The sequence below is a fragment of the Centropristis striata genome, chromosome 9, assembly GCF_030273125.1.
Source record: "Centropristis striata isolate RG_2023a ecotype Rhode Island chromosome 9, C.striata_1.0, whole genome shotgun sequence".
Taxonomy (NCBI): domain Eukaryota; kingdom Metazoa; phylum Chordata; class Actinopteri; order Perciformes; family Serranidae; genus Centropristis; species Centropristis striata.
In genome coordinates this window covers 32,503,008-32,524,127 of record NC_081525.1, presented here as the reverse complement: position 1 = coordinate 32,524,127, position 21,120 = coordinate 32,503,008, and the positions used below count along the sequence as shown (strand labels likewise).

Here is a 21,120-nt window from a genome sequence, read left to right as displayed (position 1 = left end):
TTGATAAAATGAATGAGCAATCAATCTTAGTTAACTATGAATAAAAAATATGTGCCAAGTTAACAGTTCAGATTATTTTTGCTCATTGCTGACGTGATTCATTTGCCCTTAAATTCAAGGCTGTGTTAGCTGACTAGACATAAATTATGCAACCACAGCATTTATACAAATTAGACATGAGATGTTTGCCACTACCTACAGTTGTCAAACCTATACAGAGTAACAGTGTTCATACAGCTGCTATACAAGCCAGGGAACACAACATCCTAACTGACACACTCATACAACAAAGGTTGTTATTTGTCTCAGTTCTGTCCATCAACTGCAGCGCAGGCAGAGGCCGTCCCGTTGAGATAAGTCTACAGGAAATGAGCCAGCATCCTCTGATACAGGAAAAGAGAGGGAATGCAAATTCTCCCCCAAATAGGCACATTAACAAGGTAAAACTGAAGAAAGTATGTGGAAGGGAATTTAATGATTCCTCTTGTCGGACAGCAGTAGGAAACTGGCGAATCTTAATTCAATAGTTTGTAAAAACACCAAAATAAAGACGGAATTAGTTGTAATCCAGTATGATTATGATGGGCTCAATATTAAGGATTTTCAGTAAAAATAAGCTCATTGATTAACTCCAGTGAGAGCAGACTTATAATATAAGACATCACCTGCACCCAATATTATACTTTTCCATATCCATGATATGAAAGATGAGTTTAGCATGAAAGATGTGTAGTGATGGATGACTTTTAGGCGGAGGGCGGGGTCACCAGCTCTTTAAGACAGCCAGAGAGAAAGGAGCAGCTCAGATCACAACAACATGATCATAATATAAAACGGACAATGATGGATTCTCACTTCAGAGGTTAGTAGAATATTTAACTTGTTTTGGTTTTTAAGCCCATGTCAGGAATTGTCTTTTTTACTGTTTTTAAGGAAACATCATGTTTTTCATTGAATTCCAGATTTGCATTAAAAACTGACTTTATTAAATTTGATTAAATAAAAATGTTGTCCTTTTGAATAAACAGTGAAAGAAAGGAATACTTCACCCTTAAAACTTTTATGTAAATTACTCTCACCATGTTTCCTCACACTGATTTTACAAAGTCTCATGCAACGCTTGCAGGATCATTTATCCAGAGGTATACTTAGTTCTTAAATCCTGGAAATATTTGGAAGTCCCGATAAGTAGTACCTGGGAATACGTTTTTAGCATAAACGTGTTTGGAAAGTACTGTGCACACAACTAGATACATGATCATACAGCATGAAATTAGTTTGAGTTTGTAAATAAATGTTTTTTTTAAATGTAGTTTTGCTATGTTATTAATTGCAGAGCTCATTTACTTCTTCTCATCAAATATTTACTCAGTTTATAAAATTAGTTTTCTTCATAACATGAGGTGAGAAGTTTACATCCAAATTGTCGTTTTAAGGGTGAGTTATTCTCCAGATGTAATCTTGTGCTCTTCTTCTTTTCTCTTCTTCTCTTCTTTAACATATAGCACTCCTGTAGCGATTACAGTTGGCTCTTAAAGTTATGTACTTACTTGATTCCTGTGGTCTAAGTCTAGTAAGCTCAGATTGAATGCACTTATTGTAAGTCGCTTTGGACAAAAGCGTCAGCTAAATGACATGTAATGTAATGTAATGTGTCTAAATGTGTCTTTCAACTTTGCAGGCACCTTGTGGACGATACTCGTCCTCTTCACACAGCTACAGCTCACCTGCGCCCAGCCCTGCCCCAGCAACTGCATGTGTAATTCTCAAGGTAGTGTCAAGTGTGTTGGCGACACCATCACAGATATACCAATGCAGCTGCCTGTCCACACATACCTACTGCAGCTTGAAAGCACAAACATGAACATCATCAATGAGCAGAGTTTGGCAAACAAGGCCCTCCTGCTGCGTTTCAGTCTGATTCACAGTCATCTGCACACCATCCACCCCAGAGCCTTCAACGTTGCTCCACAGCTCAAGTCCGTCAAGCTGTCGTCCAATGATCTCTCCACTCTCCCTGCTCGGGTTTTCAGTCCGCTGGCCAATCTGGAGCAGCTGTTTTTAGATGACAACCAGTTTGAGACCATAGCTCAGGATATGTTTGAAGGACTTGTTGCGTTGCAGATAATAGACCTGAGCCAAAACAAACTGAGTATTCCTGCTCCGGACGTCTTCGACGGACTGACCAAGCTCATCTATCTGAACCTCGGCAAGAACAACATCAAGAAGCTTCCACCAACAATCTTCAACTCCTTGACTGACCTACGCATGCTCATTATCTATAACAACGAACTAGAGGAGCTAGATGCTGGGATTTTTGATAAACTTGTCAACCTTGAGGAGCTAAGACTGAACCTGAACCAGATTAGCAGCCTTCCACCTCGGCTGTTCTGGTCACTGAGGAACCTGAAGACCCTGACCCTGTCATCCAACCAACTTCAGGCTATCCCAGAAAAGAGCTTCTACAACATGCCAAAGCTGATTAAGCTTACCATTTACAAAAACCCACTGTTATCTCTACCAGACCAGTTAATGGGTCACATGCCAGACATGAGAGAGTTTTATCTGTATGCCACCAACCTCACCACTGTTCCTGGAAATGTGTTCGCCAACATGTCTGGACTCCTGAGGCTTAGCTTCCATTTGAATGACAAGCTGAGCGACTTGCCCTCAGATCTGTTCTGCTGCCTTCCAAATCTTGAGAAGCTCTCGCTGAAAAACAACAGCCTCCATTATCTGCATCCTCAGCTGTTTTCCGGACTAACCACAGTTGGCATGCTACTCCTTAATGACAATAAGCTGCAGAGCCTACCAGAACACATTTTTCAGGGCCTTCAGAGGGTTTCGTCAATTGATTTGCACAACAACTACTTCAAGACTCTTCCAGAAGATATTTTCTTGTCAAACACTATTATGAAGGCTCTTACTCTAGGTGGCAACCCCTGGGACTGTACTTGTAAAATCAGAGGTTTTGCAAAATGGATAAGACATAAGGAGCATGTGGTTACTGACAGACAGGATGTCATATGTCATAGTCCACAGTACCAAATGCTCCGAACCCTTGGCTCCCTGCGTGATGAGGAGTTTAAATTTTGCGATGCTACGAGCGTCAAATCAAGTGATTTTTCTACACATAAACCCACGAAACCAACAGGAACGACCCAACATGTCACCAGCCCAACAACAACATCAGCCACCACTCGAGAAGTGACCCAACATGTCACCAGCCCAACAACAACATCAGCCACCACTCGAGAAGTGACCCAACATGTCACCAGCCCAACAACCACTCCAACTACAAAACCACCTTCCTTACATAGCAAGATCCAACCAACAACTTTCCAAACTCCCATCACCACCCTATCTGACAAAGAATTTCTTCTCATTCCTGATACTCCCTTGTTTGTTCACAAGTCACCTCCTTTCTATGGCAAATTGGTGGTTGAACAGGGACCCGAGTTTGTTCACCACAACTTTTACAATGGCTGGGTGTACGTGTGGTTTCTGCCCTCCAATGGGATCTTGACTGGCTTTCTGATGTTTTCTCAAATCCTTTTTGTGGCTGCAGGCTTGTTCCTTATTCTGGCTGCCATTTTTATGATGTCTCGCCTCGACAAGACCATGGGCAAGATGAGGGTTGAGTGTGCACGTCGTCCAGCGTAGCAAAACATGTTATCAGGCCTGGTGTACAATACATGAAGACAAGCTGTCTGACTTTGTTAGAGGCTGCAGTTTATGGAAGATCCTTTAGAACTTCTAGATTTTTGTATCTTTAAGTGTATATTTAAGTCAAGACAATATAAAACAAGCTTCAAAAACAACTATGCTTATGGAGGCTCTTTTTTTTTCTTCGTACCACCAGTTTAGGTAGAGCTGTCAGGATTGGTTGATTAATTAGTCAATTCAAAGAAATCTAATTAGCAAATGTTTTAAGAATTGTTAAATTAGTTTCAGTATTTTTTTTCAGCCACAACAGCATTATTGTATTGTGTTTCTCTTTGGTCTCCAACTTGATCTAATCTAAATAAAGCGGTATTGTAATAAAACTGAGTTCTACGTTTAATCATGTCTGATTTAGCTATGTAATGATTAATTTTCAGATGTTTTGGAAAACATATAAATTCATTTTGTTACCATATAGAGCTGCTTACTGTAATTCAATAATCTAATTCACCCATTACTGCTTTTAACCTGTGACTCTCCTGGAGCAAAGTCAGTGATGTTTAGCTTTTAAAAAGGTGCAGGAATGTCTAATAATAGGGGATATACGGGAGAAAATAAAGTTATTAATTGCAACTTTCTTCATCTGTCAGCTCACTACTGACCTTTTAACCTTACTCATATAAGGACACAGAGCATGAATTCTCTGTAACACTGCCAAACATTGCCTCGCTTAACTAGCTTATCTTCAACAGCTTCTAACAGTTCACAGCCACGGGATCTGAGAGGAGCTGAAAAAAACAACCCGTTTAGTCAGGCTATTATAACCTAGATTCCAGGAAAGTTGTGATCCGAAAAACCTCAATAAAAGCAACTTCTATCCAGTATATAAGCCTGACACAGATGAAAAGGGAGAAGGACCACTGTGAAATCTTGCTGCAAAGCCCAACATAGCCTTAAGACACAAAACACCAGTCATTTTATCATCAAACTGTATTTATCTCAGCAATATAGAGTTGTACCATAATCAATAAACATTTCCACTGCACTGAGGACTGCAGATGTACATCTTTACTCACTGGAAATACTTGAGGGTCGGATATGACAAAATCTACTTGACTGCAAAGACATATTATTATTATTATTATTATTTCATCAGCAGGGATTATTATTTACTTCCTGCTTGTGTTTGTCGCTCCCTTGTGGCAGAATTGGGCACAACATGTTTTTGTACTTCTGCCATCAAACATCACATCTGTCACTGCTTTTAGAAATGCACTGCTGTTCATTTTACAATATTAATAAAATTATAATATGAATCTGTACCTTTTGTTTTATTTTGCTTTAAAAAAATCTTGTAAATGATGAAGATCACTTGGTCAATGAACAGACATTTTTTAGAGGTTTGAAAAGGAGAGAAATATTTTCATTACTTTCACAGCAAAGGAGAAATTGATAAAATACTTAAGTTTGTCTGCAGTGGTTCATTACAGAAAAATTATTTTACATTTTGTATTTTTCAATCATTTAGTATTCATAATTCATTCATAATTACTTACATTTTGTTTTTGGCCACTTTATCTGCTCCTCCCTGACATTTCACAGGAAATAATTATCACTAGTAAATATATAAAAATAAAATGATCACTGGGTCTTATATTTACTTTAATATATATATATATATATATATATATATATATATATATATATATATATATATACATATATATATATATATACAATGTTTATATTTCTTTATCTCAGCTCAACAGCTTACATAAACCCACTCCTTGTCTCCATAATTATCAGTTCTTGGAAGCTCCTTTAAGCAACAGATAATGTGAATCTGTACCTTTTGTATTATTTTAATTAAAAATAATCTTATAAATGATGACACTTTTTTAGAGGTTTGAAAAGGAGAGAAATATTTTCATTACTTCCTCTGCGAAAAGGACACCTTTTAATCTTTATTTACTTTGAGTATGAATTATGTTAAATATTGAAAATCAGAGTCTAATTGAAGGAATGATGCACAACTGCCGTGGCAGGTGAATCACTGCACAGTGATGCTCATCTGACTCGGCCTTTGGTTAAAGGCTGACAAAGCCGAGTCACAGGCTTAGTCTAAATAATGGAAGAGCTGCTGTGAAAACGTCTGAATCACACAGAGGCTGATGAAAACAGGAGGTTTCCAGAAAACCTGACTGGATGTGATGCTCTGCTGCATCATCAAACAAAGTGTTGACTTTTTCTTTCAGCCAGTGAGTCATTGGCAGTAATGTTTTCATAAATGATTAATGCCCTTGCACACAGACAAACACAGATATTGTGGTGTGAGACATAAATGAATAGGGATAACACATTACTCTGTTGAAGGAGGACAAATATCGGTAACACTTTACAATAACCATCATTTATAAATGGTAAACAGATAGTTTATTAATGTTTAATCATCATTTATAAACCGTATATAGGCTATTTACAATGGTACATATAAAATGAATTAATGTTTAACTAACTGAATAATTTATAAATGGCAAATAGATGGTATATTAATGTAAGCTTATTGTTACTTTATCATTAATAAACAATTAAATTATAATTCATTGTTTATTAATCAGTTTAGTTGCACTGATTATAACATTTTTAACACCATATTAAGTATGTTAATGATGATAATGATTCATATACCTTTGAATTGGTTGAAAACATTTAAAGATTAAATATGTATAGCACTTTGTAAATGGTTAATAATTGGTTTATAAACCATCTATAAACATCACTTAGTTGGTTATTGTAAAGTGTTACCCAAATATCATAAATAATTTGATCAGTGAGTGTTTTAAATGTAAATATCCAAATGTTCCTTTTAAAAATAAAAAAATCCAACAAAACAAATGGTAACATAGTACAACAGACCTGTGATTCCCAACCAGGCTTACTTGTACCTCAGGGGGTACTTCTGCAGTTGTCAGGGGGTATGTGGGAAGATGGTAGAAATGTTCAAATACTTAGAAAAAATAGAAATTTCCTTGGATAAAAAGTCTCCATAGTAAAAAGTAACAAACAATGAACTACTCAAGAAGAGACCTAACATGTCGCCATCCCAAAAACAACTGGCAGCCTTAGATACCAGGATCCAACCTGAGACTCCCTTGTTTCTTCACAAGTCACCTCCTTTCTGCGACAAATTGGTGGTTAAACAGGGACCTGAGTTTGTTCACCACAACTTTCACAATGGCTGGGTGTACGAGTGGTTTCTGCCCTCCAGTGGGATCTTGACTGGCTTCCTGACATTTTCTCACATCCTCTTTGTGGCTGCAGGCTTGTTCCTTATTCTGGCTGCCATTTTTATTAGCCACAACGAGACCTTGGGCAAGATGAAGGTTGAGCGTGCACGTCATACAGCGCAGTTTATAAAAGATCCTCTAGAAGCTCTTGGGTCTAGATGTTTGTATCTTGAAATCATGACAGTATAATACAATATGTAAGCTTAAAAAAACTGTGCTGATTTTTACTAAGTTTATAATTTCTTAACACTCATCATAATTTTATACAAGTTAGGTAGAGCTGTAAGGATTGGTTGATTAATCAGTCAGTCAAATGAAAGATATCTAATCAGCAATTATTTTGAGAATTGATTGGTTAGTTTCAGTAATTCTCTCAGCTTGTCAAATGTAAAGAGTTACTGCTTTTTTTGTCTTATATCAAACTTTCTTTTGGTTATTTGTTTTTTGCTTTCTCCTTATTTCAAGGATGAATGCTAAATGTGATACATACTAATGTCTAACAAGTTTGAGTTTTCCACATTTATTAATCTGATTTTCTTACGTAGAGTGCAATGCAGTGGTGGAACGTAACTAAGATTCATTTACTCAAGTATTGTACATAAGTACCATTTTCAGTTACTTGTACTTTACTTGAATATTTCCACATATGTAACTTTATACCTCTACTTCACTACATTTTAGAGGCAAATATTATACTTTTTACTCCACTACATTTAGCTGCCAGCTTTAGTTACTTTTCATGTCAAGATTTAACAACAAAAAAAAAAAGATAACTTGAAAATGATTAGGAATGTTGATAAATGAAACCACATAAAAGTATATTAAATAGTTAAAAAGTTTTACCTGGGCAACAGTAACATGCTGCTCACATAAATGCATTAAAAATAATCTAATAATAAATAATAATATGAGTGGGTCCATTCTACATAACGAGTACTTTTACTTTTGATATTTTAAGTACATTTTGATGCTGATACTTTTGTACTTACCGACGTAGGTTTTGGTATTAGTACTTTTACTTAAGTAAATTGATCTGAATACTTCCTAAGTATTAAGCTTTATAACAATGCAAAATGTCAAAAGTGATCACAAGTTATTTGTTTCCTTCTAGTGGTTAAAACGTCAAACTGCATGAAGCAAAAAAAACTAAACTAAAAGTTAGAATTATAAAGTTAAGTATATTGAAAGTTTTTAAATTATATTTTAGAAAAAGTTACTTGTGATAACACAGCTGCAATAATAAATCAGTTTCATAAACACTTGCCAGGGGAACAGTCGTATTTGAGAGAGCTGCTTCTGTCAACAACCTTCTTATCTGAGTTTCCTATCCTGTGATGGGAATGAGGGAGAAATGTGGATTCCCAAAATTAATCACATCTTGAATACTGGGAAGTTCATAACAATAAACCTGGTAATACCCCTCATAACAGGAAGCTTTTATTTCGTCATCTTTGAGATTTCACAAGGTCAGGGAGCAAAATAACTGTTTGATGTGACTCTCTCTTTTGCAAAACAGTGCCAGTTTAATTTTACAACCTTCCATTTTGAAACAAAACCACAACAATGTGCTTACAGTTTTTGTAGATGTTGTCCAAGATCACTAAGAACATGACATAATATAGCACTAAGACGGCTTGAGAAACAATATCATAGTTTGTTTTTCATCTAATATACAATACAAATAGGCTTCAGACAGATTTATCATTAAAGTTGTGTTAATAAATATTCTCTGGACGAATAATAAAATGATCTGAAGGCTAAACAACACACATCATTCGACTGCTGGTGAAAAAAAAAGCTTTCAAAGTTTTTAAACCTGCACAAAATGACAGCGGATGCCACAAATTCCACGAGAAGTGATTGGACTTTAAAACAAACAGCAAACAAAAGGGGAAGAATTGGCAAACAGCACCCAAGTTCATTGCTATGGTAACGGGTGATTAGGCCTTTCCAGTACGCTGAGCTCACACAACAGTTTTCATGCACACTCCCACTGACACACGCAGACAGACAGCAAGAGAGGAAATCAGACCGCAGGGGTCACAGGGAATATTTGACAAGTGTTTGTTTTTTGATATCTAACAGTTATGTGTCTGTGGTGAACTTATTTTAACCCGGTATTCAGAGGGACAGCACATTTAACTTGGGTCGTATCAGACTCTTGGTCATAGAGTAGAGCGATAATCCTCCCTAAGTCCATTTATTAACTGTTAGAAAGCATTATGACATGAAAAAAAAGTACTTTTTGTTTTTTATTACAAGTATTTTGCCCAGGACATTTACCACAGCATTACTGTAATGTGTTTCTTTTTGGTTTCCAACTGGTTCTAATCTCAGTAAAGCTGTTGTGTCATCAAACTGAGTTGAGTCTTGCCTGATTTAGCTATGTAATGATTCATTTTCAGAAGTTTTGGAGAACATATAAATGCATTATTTTACCATGAGCTGTTACTGCAGCTCACTGATCTTTATTGATCTACAGCTTTCAACCTGTGACTCTTGTTCATCTAGTTGAGTGTATTCACTGAGTTACTCCCGGAGCAAACTCAGTGTTGTTTGGCTTTTGGAAAGGTTTAAGAATGTGTAGGAATATGAGCCATAAAAAGAGAAATGAGAAATAAACTTATCAGATTATGACAACTTTCTTTAACTGTCAGCTCAATACTGACATTTTGACTTTAGTCAGATGAGTACACAGAGCATAAACTTCTGTAAGAAGAGGTTCAAATGAAAACTTATTAGCTTCAACAACTTCTAACAGTAAATAACAGACTTATTTTAAATTTAAACAACAACAAAAAACGTGTTTAGTCAGGCTTTTACAACCTAGTTTCCAGGAAAGTTGTGATCCTGTGAAAAACTTCAATAAAAGCTACATATATTCGATTGAAAGTTATTCAATAGTTATTTAATTGACAAGATATTCAATGTTCCAACTGTTAAATTTAATTTTTTTGTATAAACCATATACACAATTCTGAATTGAATCAAAATGTAATTTTGTGGTTTGACAATATATATTTTTCTATTATCATCATTATTATTTATTTCACTCATCATTGTTTTATCAACATGTTGCTGGTAGTTTTTAGGATTTATTTTATTATTTTAATTTAAAAAAAATTCAAAGCACTTTTAAGTGTATGTCATTAGTTTGAAAGGGGCAGTACAAATAAAGCTTGATTGACAGATTGATATTCACTGACACCCTGGAAATGAAAGCAGCAGCACTTGAACAGTTTTCCCCCTAAAAGTACGGTAACATGTCTTAACAGAATGACTTTACTTCCTCTTCCACACATCTTCCAGTATCTTTACAGTAAACCAGAAAACCACCATGTGTCCTGTGTGTTTCTGTCTATACGTTAACTCCACCCTCACTATCTGTTGTCTTTGGTGAGGAGTTGGCTAGTCATGTTGCAAAACAGATGGATTTAATTGCTGCAACTCAAGAATGTTAAACGCTGCAGAACACTTGTTGCTCTCATGCTGCTTGATTACTTGGATGACTTGTGATCAATTCTAGATATTCATGCTTCAGTCAGACTTATTACGCTTTCTGCAACAGCTTTTATTTTGGATCAACTTGCAATCTGTAATACCCTATCAGTGGATTTGTGAATGCCTAAAACTGCCAAGAGCCCAAACTTTCGGCTTACAAGCATACCAGAGACGTCATACACAAGATATGTGCAGCTGATGCTTAAATTTTCACACCCAAACAAAAAAACCCACAAAAACACTGTCACAAACAAAGACACAAAACCAGCTCCATTGTTTTTAACCAAACTACATTTTCACCCTCCTTGTAACCCTAACCTCCAACATAAATATAGGTCTTTTTCCAGGAGGAAAAACATGTAGTTAAAATGATTGAAAACATACGGATCCCCAAAGATGAAGCACAGCACACACATTCCCTTACATGCATTTAAACAGGCATAGACACCCATACACCAAATCCCCCGAGGGTGGGGCTTCCGCTTGCGTGAGCGCCCACCACCACATTTAACAAAAATGTGAGCATGTGAGAGGGACAGAGGGGGCAGAAGGGACAGCTGGGACGCTGAACAGTGCCACTGAAGCCTCTGAAAAAGGACTTGCAGATTTCATGAGCTCAGGAAAAAAAAAAGGGAAAAAAGCCGGTTGGTTAAAGGGGGGAATCGAGTGATGACGAAGAGCAGGAAAATGTGATGGTGTGAGAGTTCAGACGGTGCTGGAAACTTTCATCAGAGAATTTGTGAAACTGAGGAGGAAGGGAGGACGTACATAAAAGATAACCCCACCAACTCAAACTGATCACTCAATCGCCAGCCACAACGGGAGGTAAGTTCTGCAAAACGGCACGCTGTCCTGGTTAACAGGGTGCTGATCACTTCATTGTTAGATACTTGTTGAGGATAATGAAGCAGGAAGATTTCATCATGAAATTATTCTGAACCTTAATAGGATAAGGATAACAGTCATGTATAACTGCTATTCGTTTGTGTTATCCATGTTACTTCAGTCTTAAAAATAAAACCTTCTGTACATGATTTAACCCTTAATTTCCACCAACAGGATACTTAGATTTATAAATGTGGTTTATTTTGGATAACTTAATAGATAAAGTGGTATTCAAAGAGCTATACTATAATACCTGACTTAAGTTCTGTGGCTTGACTGCAGCTCCTGGCAGTACAGCTCCCCACTTTGCTGGTTCAGTCTTTTCAGGACAGACAAAGTGCTGATCCTTCAGCTATGGCATGGGGGGAAAAAACCAAAGCAATTAATGGTGAACTGGAAATGCTTTAGCCATTACATTGTACAGCAGAGCATTCCAGGTCTCAGTCAGCAGCAGACAGTGGTTTTGGTTGGACTGGTATATATATATATATATATATATATATATATATATGGTTAAGCTGTTAGGCTTTATTGATTTTGTGTCTTGAAGTAGTGATTGTGTTTTTGAACCTAAATCCACAGTTTTTGACATTTTCCAATGCAATGCGTAAAAGGGAAAGGGAAGTATAGAGGGATACCACATTGCCCACTCTGGTTGTTACATAATCAGATGCACAGCTCTGACTTAAATGTGAACTTTCACCCTTAACATTTGCAGTAGTACAGAAAAGAGAAGTTTTACTTATGAAACCAGTGGGAGTTGCCCCATACAAAACCTCAATCGAGCAAATAAGAAGTACATTTATAACTAATATTAGTAAGAGTTAGGGTTATTACAAGTAGCAATAAAAGTAAGGAGTGCTGGTAGGGGTTGGACTGAAGAATAATGTGTGTGTGTGTGTGTGTGTGTGTGTGTGTGTGTGTGTGTGTGTGTGTGTGTAAATAGTTTTACTCACAATGAAAAGACTGCCCCTCTCACAGCAGGGTCCCAGCACCCCACCTCCTAATGAAAGCAGACACGAGTACAGAATGTATTGAAAATGGAAACAGCTGTGATGCACCAGGATGTATTTTATGACAGTCTATCTTTGATGTGAAAAAGAAAGAAAGAAAGAAAGGAAGAAAGAAAGAAAGAAAGAAAGAAAGAAAGAAAGAAAGAAAGAAAGAAAGAAAGAAAGAATACATCGGGTACCTCTTTGGCTGAGCTCATTTGAGGGACATAGTGGTCTCTTTAGAAAGTTACTTCCTTGGAAAGACTCTCTCTGCACCCTAATACACCTCAGCCACTGAGAAGTAACTCGTGCTTGCCAAACTTAAGTTGCAGGACCTTAACTAAATTTGCATGGAGAAGCAGGTCATTATGTTGGCACAGCTTTGCTCAGGAGCCTCCTGTGCCATAACAAACAGCGAGCACAGCCCCAGACATGTGCAGGCAGTCATGTTCTTAAGCACTGTAGACACAACACTGAGATCATTTTGCTTGTGGCAGCAAACCAAACAGTGTTTCCATATTCAGTGAGGATATTCTCAGTGGTTTGGGGATTTACATCCCAAAACATTCTGAAGCAAACTTTATATATAAGCTCCAAAAATGCAGTTGAACAGAAATCCTAAATAAATGGTTTCCATGCCAAAAGGCTGCTAAGCATAGTGATTTATCAGCCAACCCCAAAGGCAATGTTGCCAGGCAACACTCCTAGTATACCCACAGGCAACAAAGTACAACACTGGATCAATTTATGCAAATGTCTCATTTTTGGTTTAAACAGGAATGCTGAGGCTGCAACATGTAGGCACTGTTACTAATTAGAGTTGCCGTCAGTACAATTGCTGTATTATGGCTGTTCTCTCGGTTAGAAAAGAAAAAAACACTTTTACGGTCCTGGAAACAAACTACTATCGACAAATCTCAGCAGTTCAGTAGTAGTAAAAACACAACCAATGCAAAAATGGTCCCTGTTGTTTCCATGAATGTTAGGAAAGTCAACAATTTCACATTAGTTTTTAGAGCTGCAAACATTTATGTTTTGTGGTGAATTTTAGGGCTTTATCTCTATTGCTTTGTGTGTGTGTGTGTGTGTGTGTGTGTGTGTGTGTCAGCATTAATACAAAAATACTGGCACAAATCTGTGCAAAGCTAAGCACTGAAAAATAAATGAAAGCATCAGAAGCAAAAATAACCTGACTTGTTGCTAGTAAGGGTTAAGCTAGACACACAATGTTCTGACATTTCCGCTTAATGTGACTAGATAGCATCTTTTGTTATGCCCTTTTCTGCCTGGTAAATGCACTTTTTTCAAATACCACACAGCCATTTGTAATACTAGCATTCTTCTGGGCTCCTTTTAAAAAAAAAGTTTGGTAAAATTATTGGTGAAAAACAGCTAACTAGCCAGCCATCCACAAGTTAGCTAGCTTGCAAATACTGCAATGCTTTCATGCCATACTGGTTACAGAAAATGAGGTGAACAAAGTTGTCACCCATCTGGCAGGAGTAATGTGCTTTCCTACGTTGTGACAAAAGTGTGAACATGATGCATTGAATTGTTAAATTTTACTCATTTAGCTGCTAGCTAGTTAACTAAGGTAGTTTGCTGGTGGATCAGGAAACACAGAGTTTTACGCTATTTGATATTACTTTATTTGTTTATTTTGTAATTTGTGGGTATGTAGATCTTTTAAAAGACAGGTTTATGTTCAAATAAATATACCTACGGTATATAAGTAGTTATGTTTCATGTTGGATTACCCTCTTCTGGGTATAATGTGCAATATATGCTTTCTTTTATTAAATGAATATTCTAACATATTTTAAACAGATTTTAAACCCTAAATGTCCTAAAGCCCTGGAGCCCTAAAAGCTATTTGTCACCCAAGTACATTTGATGCAAGTTTAAAAAACAACCTTGACTGTAACATCGCTCTTTCTTCTGTTCTAGGTAAAATAATGGACCTGCCCCTGACCTTTCATGTGTTCCTACTTCTCTGTTCCCTCAACGCTGCTGTTTGGGCGTGTCCAGATGGATGCAAATGTCAAGGAACCAAAGTCTTTTGCACTGGCCTCTCGGACTCCCCGACAACTGTACCGTCAAATACCACCGCCCTCTACTTCTACAACTGCAGTATCTACTTCCTTAAACCAGAGGACCTGGCTAATTTCTCTAATGCCCTTACCATCTTTGTGATTAAAGACACTAGTCTCAGGGAAGTGCGTACTGGCACATTTGATTCCACTCCACACATAGGTGCCTTAGGGCTTACTGACACTGAACTGCAAGATCTCCCTGAGACCTTGTTCCAAAATCTCCAGAAGCTTGAGTCCCTGAATCTGAAGAGCAACAAGCTCCTGGTACTCCGCCCAAACTGGTTTTCCCCATTGGCAGGGCTGAAATTACTTGACCTCAGTAAGAACCTTTTCACTTCTGTACCTGTGGAAACATTTCACCCTCTTACTGAGCTGCTGCACCTTTTTCTTTCTGGAAACAATATCAGCCAACTACCTAGAGAGACATTCAAGGGCCTTTCTAATCTGAAAGTTTTAAGGCTTAACAAAAACTTGCTTCAGGAGCTCCCCCTTGGTAGTTTGGATTACCTTGGAGATCTGGAGGAACTATCCCTACATGACAATCTTATCACTCATCTCCACCATGACCTGTTCTCCAAGACTTTGAAACTCCAGAAGCTGTTCCTCTCCAACAACAGGCTCACATCTCTTCCACAAGGGATCTTCTTAAGCCTGCCCCTTCTTTCTCAGATCTCCCTGTATGAAAACCAGCTGGAGAGTCTCGGTCCCGGAGTATTTGGGCCCATGGCTCTGCAGGAATTGTGGCTGTATGACAACAAGCTGAGCAGTGTTGTGGATGACACATTCAGGAACCTCACCAAGTTGCGTCTGCTGGTTCTCAGCCGCAACCAGATCAACTCTGTATCCAACGGGGCCTTTAGAGGGTTGGAGCAGCTGGGAGAGGTATCACTTCACACCAATTTGCTCACAACCCTGCAGGCTGGGACTTTCCAAGGACTGCCCAATCTGGTTAACATTTCCTTGGAGCACAATTTCATCAGCTCCCTCCCTTTGGGTTTTCTCAAGGGCGTGAGTAACCTGGGACAGATAGACCTGCGAAATAACTCCCTTCCAAACCTGCCACAGGAGAGTCTAAATGCCCTCACAGCAGCAAAGGAAATTCTCTTGCAGCAGAACCCCTGGAGGTGTGACAAGGATATTCTCCCACTTAGAGACTGGCTGATACAGCACCCATCCAAAGTCAACCAAACTCTTGTGGTTTGTCAAACACCATTCGGTCTGAGTGGTGAGGTAGTTGCTCTGCTGGCAGATGAGAACATCCTGCCTCTCAGCCCTACAGAGGAGCCTGTGTTGACCTCAACAGAGAAGAGGAGGAAACCCCAGACTCCTCCAGCGAGACGAAGCACTTCCTCACCTGCAGTCAAGACCACTCCCAAGTCAGAGCCTGAGGAGGTCACCAGCGGCGGACAAGGGGAGACGGATGTAGTTTCTAATGATACTTCAATCATGCTCATTGTCATCGCAGTAGTGGCCACCATCATCATCAGCACTGTCATCATTAGCTGTGTGTGCTGGAAGAGGAACAAGAGAGGCAGCGGAAATATAGGCCGCAGAAATAAGAACTCTGTGCTGTAGATGAGACCACCCAATACAAGCAACCCAAGAACTTTTACAGCTAAGGGAAAATCCTCGCTGATTACTGTGGCTAACTTGGAAAATGTGGAGCCCAGAGTTAATTTTAGAGCCTCAAAGGCAACAGAAGGAGCCACCTCATCTCCATACTGCTGTACCAATTAGAACATACAAGTTAACATTTGAATTCATTAGCTTTTAAATCCTAATGATCAGATTTACCAGCCAGTATTCCTCTTCATGTGTGCTGTAAAAAGAAAAGATATTGTATGTACTTATGGTAAAACACCCATGTTGCCATCTTGTGGGTGACCTGGACATTTTGATGAATGTAAACTCTGATGCACTGAAACAGTGTACTTTTTGTTGTAGAATTAAGACTGCTTTCAGTATTTTGTGCAAAAATATTTTCAATTATTAATAATTGCAGTTTGACAACGGATTTTTGTGCTAACGGCAATACATTAAGGACACAGCTTGAACCTTTTTTTGTCTTTTTGCAAAATGGTTATCCATGAAAAAATCAAAACATGTCATTCTGACTCCACTGTAACAAAATTAATTTGATGCTTCTCACACTTGCAATGCAAAATCCTGCTATATGTTCAATAAATGCACTACTTTTAGTGGGAGCAATCTTACATTGTGTTCATCATTTTCTGAACTATGTGGTATTACATGCAAGCTTCAGATCTCTAAATCTGACAGCACATCCTCGTTGGTGGACACATTATTCAGTGTAGAGGAGGACAAAAGGACACAGGATTTCTAGTCAGCCATATGTTTCTGATTATGCTGATTGTGCCCATTTAGTTTGTGGGATGTCCGGAAGACCAACAGGAAGTTCAGACTGAGTAGATTTACAAGTGGTCTTGGTAAAAGGAAGGAGCCACAGCATGCTACTGCACTAGAAAGTTTTTGTTGCATTCACAGCAATGTTTATTTTTGTTTGTAATAAACAGAGAATAATGTAGTGATAATATACATGTTTCATTATGTAATAACTACTGCCACCTAACTTACATATGTCTCCATTACCTTTCCATTAAATCAATAATATACAAAGACTGCCATCTAATGGAAGGAAGCAAGAATAATGTTTAACACATTTAGATAGAAATCAAATATTCTACCCTTCCTATGCTCTGCCTGCAAGTAAAGACGCCAGCCAAAACAAATTAGTCTTAAATGCAAAAAGGTTTTGTAATTGCTGCCTGATAATAACAATGTTCTAGGAAGGAAGTTAAAACAAAGCATAACCCACAAACTGGCAATAAAAGCATGTGGAAAAGAGGCTTCTACTTTTCCTGATGTGGGAACGGATGCACATTTTTAAAAATGACAAAATGTTTACATACCATAGAATATGAACTGTTTACATACCACAGAGTATGTTTAGAGTGTGTGCATGAAAGGTGGATATTCAAGCTTTTATCTTTTGTTTATACTGTCCTAAGTGAATAACTGAACATACCGAACACGTTAAATAGTGTGTGCTGCAGTCTTAAAAGTCATTTGCGAAAGCTTAATCATCCATCAGATTTAAAGAGACGTTTCATCCAAATCCTGTTGTGAGCAGTTTTGTGTAGGAACCATTTTCTTTCTTGTTTTTTCTTCTTACATGAAACTGCTCACAACAAGGTCTGTGGATTATCTTTAATAACTGGGTCATGATTTCTGGAAAGAGACAATGCCGTCTCCAAAACACAATTCACACAAAAACAATCAGGACAGAAAAATAGCACTGTAGGTAAAAGGAGAAAAACATGTTTTTGGGGGAAAAATAGACGTGCAGTAACGTAGAAACCTCCCATCCTCTCTCTTATCTCAAGCTGCAGAAGTTTATTAAACCACACCTCACATGGGATGCAACTGACTCCAGACCTGCTGGCCAACACTGATACAAAAGATAACTAATGAGACTGACACGCACAAATGTGTCTTCTTACAGCTGTGACAAACTGTTCCATACTGGGAAAGGCCAAAAGGTAGGTTTATTAAACCTCTACTATTTGTTAATTATTTGGAAATAACATGCTACATCGTGATATATATTGTTATCAACATAAGAAATGTAACAGCACATAGATTAATGATAACTTGACATAGCAATATTTTTGATGATGCAATTGATACGCTGCCTTCTAAACTGTAAACATGGTCTGACTTTAATCTACTTAATGTCGAAAATTGAACATTATCACATTATCACATTTTTAACTTTTCTTATAGTGAATAAGCATGGCAAGAGGAGAAATCATCGTTGTTTTTCTTCATTTACTGCTTGAGTCTTCATTGACTGAAAACAAACCATGTGCACCTGGGGAAGACTGCACCAAAGAGAACCCAAATTTTTTCCGTCAAAGTGTAACAGCAATCCCACGTGTCCTGGCGCCAGGTTTCCCAAAGGCTGTTTTTATGGAAAGTGATATTAAAATAATCCCCAGAGCAGCCTTTGTTGAAAACCCACTGCTTGAACATTTGGCGTTCATGGGCACAAGCACAACTTCTATTGAACCGGGAGCTTTTGAAGGTCTTCTGAACCTCGAGACTCTTGAGATCTCCGGCACTCCGTTAAAGTCCATCTCCACTGGAGTCTTTAAAGAGCTTAAAAATCTGGAAAAGCTTTCACTTAAGCTGAATCAGCTCGTTAGTTTGGAGAAAGGCTTGTTTGACGGCCTTGGAAAAGTAAGAGAGCTCACATTACATACGAACAAGATTGAATCGATTGAAGACACGACTTTTGATGATCTCAAGAACCTTACAATGCTACATTTGGCTAAAAACAATCTCTCTGCTGTATCTATTGACTGGTTCTCAAATCTAAACAAATTGCAGATACTACGACTTTCTGAGAATCAGCTGACCACCATTCCTGAAGATATTTTTCAGAATTTGCCATACTTGAAAGAAATTGCCTTACAGGGAAACAAAATAGCTGAATTGTCACCTAATCTTTTCCCACACAAAGACAGAATAGCTAAGCTGTTTTTGGATAGTAATCTTCTGACTAGTTTACCTCAAGGATACTTCGTTGGCTTTCCTCAGCTTAAAATACTGACCCTACATAATAACGAATTGACTAGTCTACCACCTGTGCTTTTTGGAGAAATGTCAAAATTTACAGAGTTAAACCTCGGTCAAAACAATCTCAACACTCTTCCTAAAGGAATATTTCACCCTCTGAAGAAACTTAAAAAGCTAGATCTGTCTAAAAATCCATTTGCCACCTTGTATGCTGAGTACTTTGAAGGCCCCGAGAAGCTTGCAGAGCTGAATCTACGAAACATCGAGCTCAAGTCGCTAGATGCAGATGTGTTTGAAAAGCTAAGTTCACTAACCACACTCACGCTGGCTCAAAATGGCCTCCAGTCGCTTCCTGGGAATATTTTTGAACCTTTAACAAAACTGAAAAAACTTGACCTCAGTGACAACCCTTGGCACTGCGACTGTCAACTGGTAAATCTCCACCTCTGGATGAAGGCGAACACTGACAAGATTGTGTCTCCTGCTGTCTGTGACTATCCAGAAGATCTAAAGGGGCGGGAAATTAATTCACTAACAGAGGATCAACTTATTTGCCCTACCCTCCCTCCCACAACCACCACAACAACTACAACAACACTCCCAACAACAGAACCAACAACCACCACACCCACCACCACACTCCCAACCACCACACCCACCACTACACTCCCAACCACCACACCCACCACTACACTCCCAACCACCACACCAGCCACTACACTCCCAACCACCACACCACTCTCAACCACCACACCCACCACTGTACTCCCAACCACCACACCCACCACAACACTTCCCACCACCACACCCACCACTACACTCCCAACCACCACACCCACCACTACACTCCCAACCACCACACCCACCACACCCACCACTACACTCCCAACCACCACACCCACCACTACACTCCCAACCACCACACCCACCACTATACTACCAACTACCACACCCACCACTACACTCCCAACCACCACACCCACCACTATACTCCCAACTACCACACCCACCACTACACTCCCAACCACCACACTTCCAACTACCACACTTTCAACTACCACACCCACCACCACACTTCCAACCACCACACCCACCACCACACCCACCACTCAACTCCCAACCACAGAACTAATCCTCATCCTCACCACAACACCAACAATGGCCACAACCACCACCCTCACAACTACCCAAACAACCACCTGCCAAACAACCACGCCTCCTCCACAAACTACACCAGTTATCTTCACCTGTCCCATGGAGCCCGTCATTCAGGAACCGTCGCCTTCCTTCATGCATCTGTACAGAGACAAAGTTAACGGGTGCAAATGTAAAATGATGATCTACACTGCGCTGCTGGTGGTGGAGATCACCTGCACACTGGTGCTGGCTAAGGCCACCCTGACCATTTACCGCCTGCTGCAGCGTCGGGAGAGGCTGTACCATAGGGTCAAACTCACCCACTTCGCCTACAGGAGAGAGATCATCCTCCAACCTCTACAAGAGGCAGAGACTCAAGTACTCTAAACAACAGCAGCACTTTAGAGGAAGCTTAATTGTTTGTTGCCAGTGATTGTAAATTAGCTCATTAGCAGTCATATGATCTGCCAAGAAATCCTTATTTAAGGGGTTATAAAACAGTCTCATTCGAATACTGACGCCTTTATATGACCTACATAAGTGAGACCATCGGCAAGAACACTATTGGACTGCAAAAATCAACAGAATATTAAAAGTACCTTGTTGTAACTTAAACTTCTTTGTAGTAAGATGTTTAACCCTGTATCTGCTTATATGAAGGCTAACGTAAATAACCAGCTATAATCAATATTCTTATAATAACAATTTATAAAATGATTGTGATGATCCCCTCCCCCTTCTGTGTATTGTGGCATTCTGGATTTCTCTTCCTGTGTAGGAGGAGCCACAGGACATGCCACTCCTCCAGTCTGCAGAGGCTGGAGGAGCACACCTGACTCCACTCTCAATTACTGAGGTTATATAGAGGAGCTGAGGCCTCAGTTCTCTCTCTTCTCCTCCACAGCCTCCACCTTGGTTTGTTTAGTTGGTTGGTTACTTTGGCTTATACACTTGCATTTCACC

The 21,120-nt window shown here is 38.8% G+C and overlaps 2 protein-coding genes across 2 annotated transcripts; both read left to right on the top strand.

Moving 5' to 3' along the window:
- The first annotated feature begins 836 nt into the window (after window positions 1-836).
- Window positions 837-21,082, top strand: LOC131977183 (uncharacterized). Its single transcript, XM_059340385.1, has 4 exons — window positions 837-862; window positions 1,682-3,643; window positions 14,276-15,992; window positions 18,231-21,082. The coding sequence occupies exons 1-4, from the start codon at window positions 841-843 to the stop codon at window positions 20,542-20,544; spliced, it is 6,015 nt and encodes a 2,004-aa protein (XP_059196368.1). The 5' UTR covers window positions 837-840; the 3' UTR covers window positions 20,545-21,082.
- LOC131977645 (leucine-rich repeat-containing protein 15-like) lies at window positions 11,122-16,634 on the top strand. Its single transcript, XM_059341055.1, has 2 exons — window positions 11,122-11,276; window positions 14,276-16,634. Exon 2 carries the CDS (start codon window positions 14,284-14,286, stop codon window positions 15,994-15,996), a length of 1,713 nt encoding a protein of 570 aa, XP_059197038.1. The 5' UTR covers window positions 11,122-11,276; window positions 14,276-14,283; the 3' UTR covers window positions 15,997-16,634.
- Window positions 21,083-21,120: the final 38 nt, after the last annotated feature.

Bases quoted from the DNA above. Each gene is read 5' to 3' on its own strand.
- LOC131977645 (XM_059341055.1), top strand. From the start codon at position 14,284: ATGGACCTGCCCCTGACCTTTCATGTGTTCCTACTTCTCTGTTCCCTC.
- LOC131977183 (XM_059340385.1), top strand. From the start codon at position 841: ATGATGGATTCTCACTTCAGAG. The intron at 863-1,681 runs GTTAGTAGAATA...TCAACTTTGCAG, and splicing joins GATGGATTCTCACTTCAGAG to GCACCTTGTGGACGATACTC. The intron at 3,644-14,275 runs GTGCACGTCGTC...CTTCTGTTCTAG, and splicing joins GGGCAAGATGAGGGTTGAGT to GTAAAATAATGGACCTGCCC.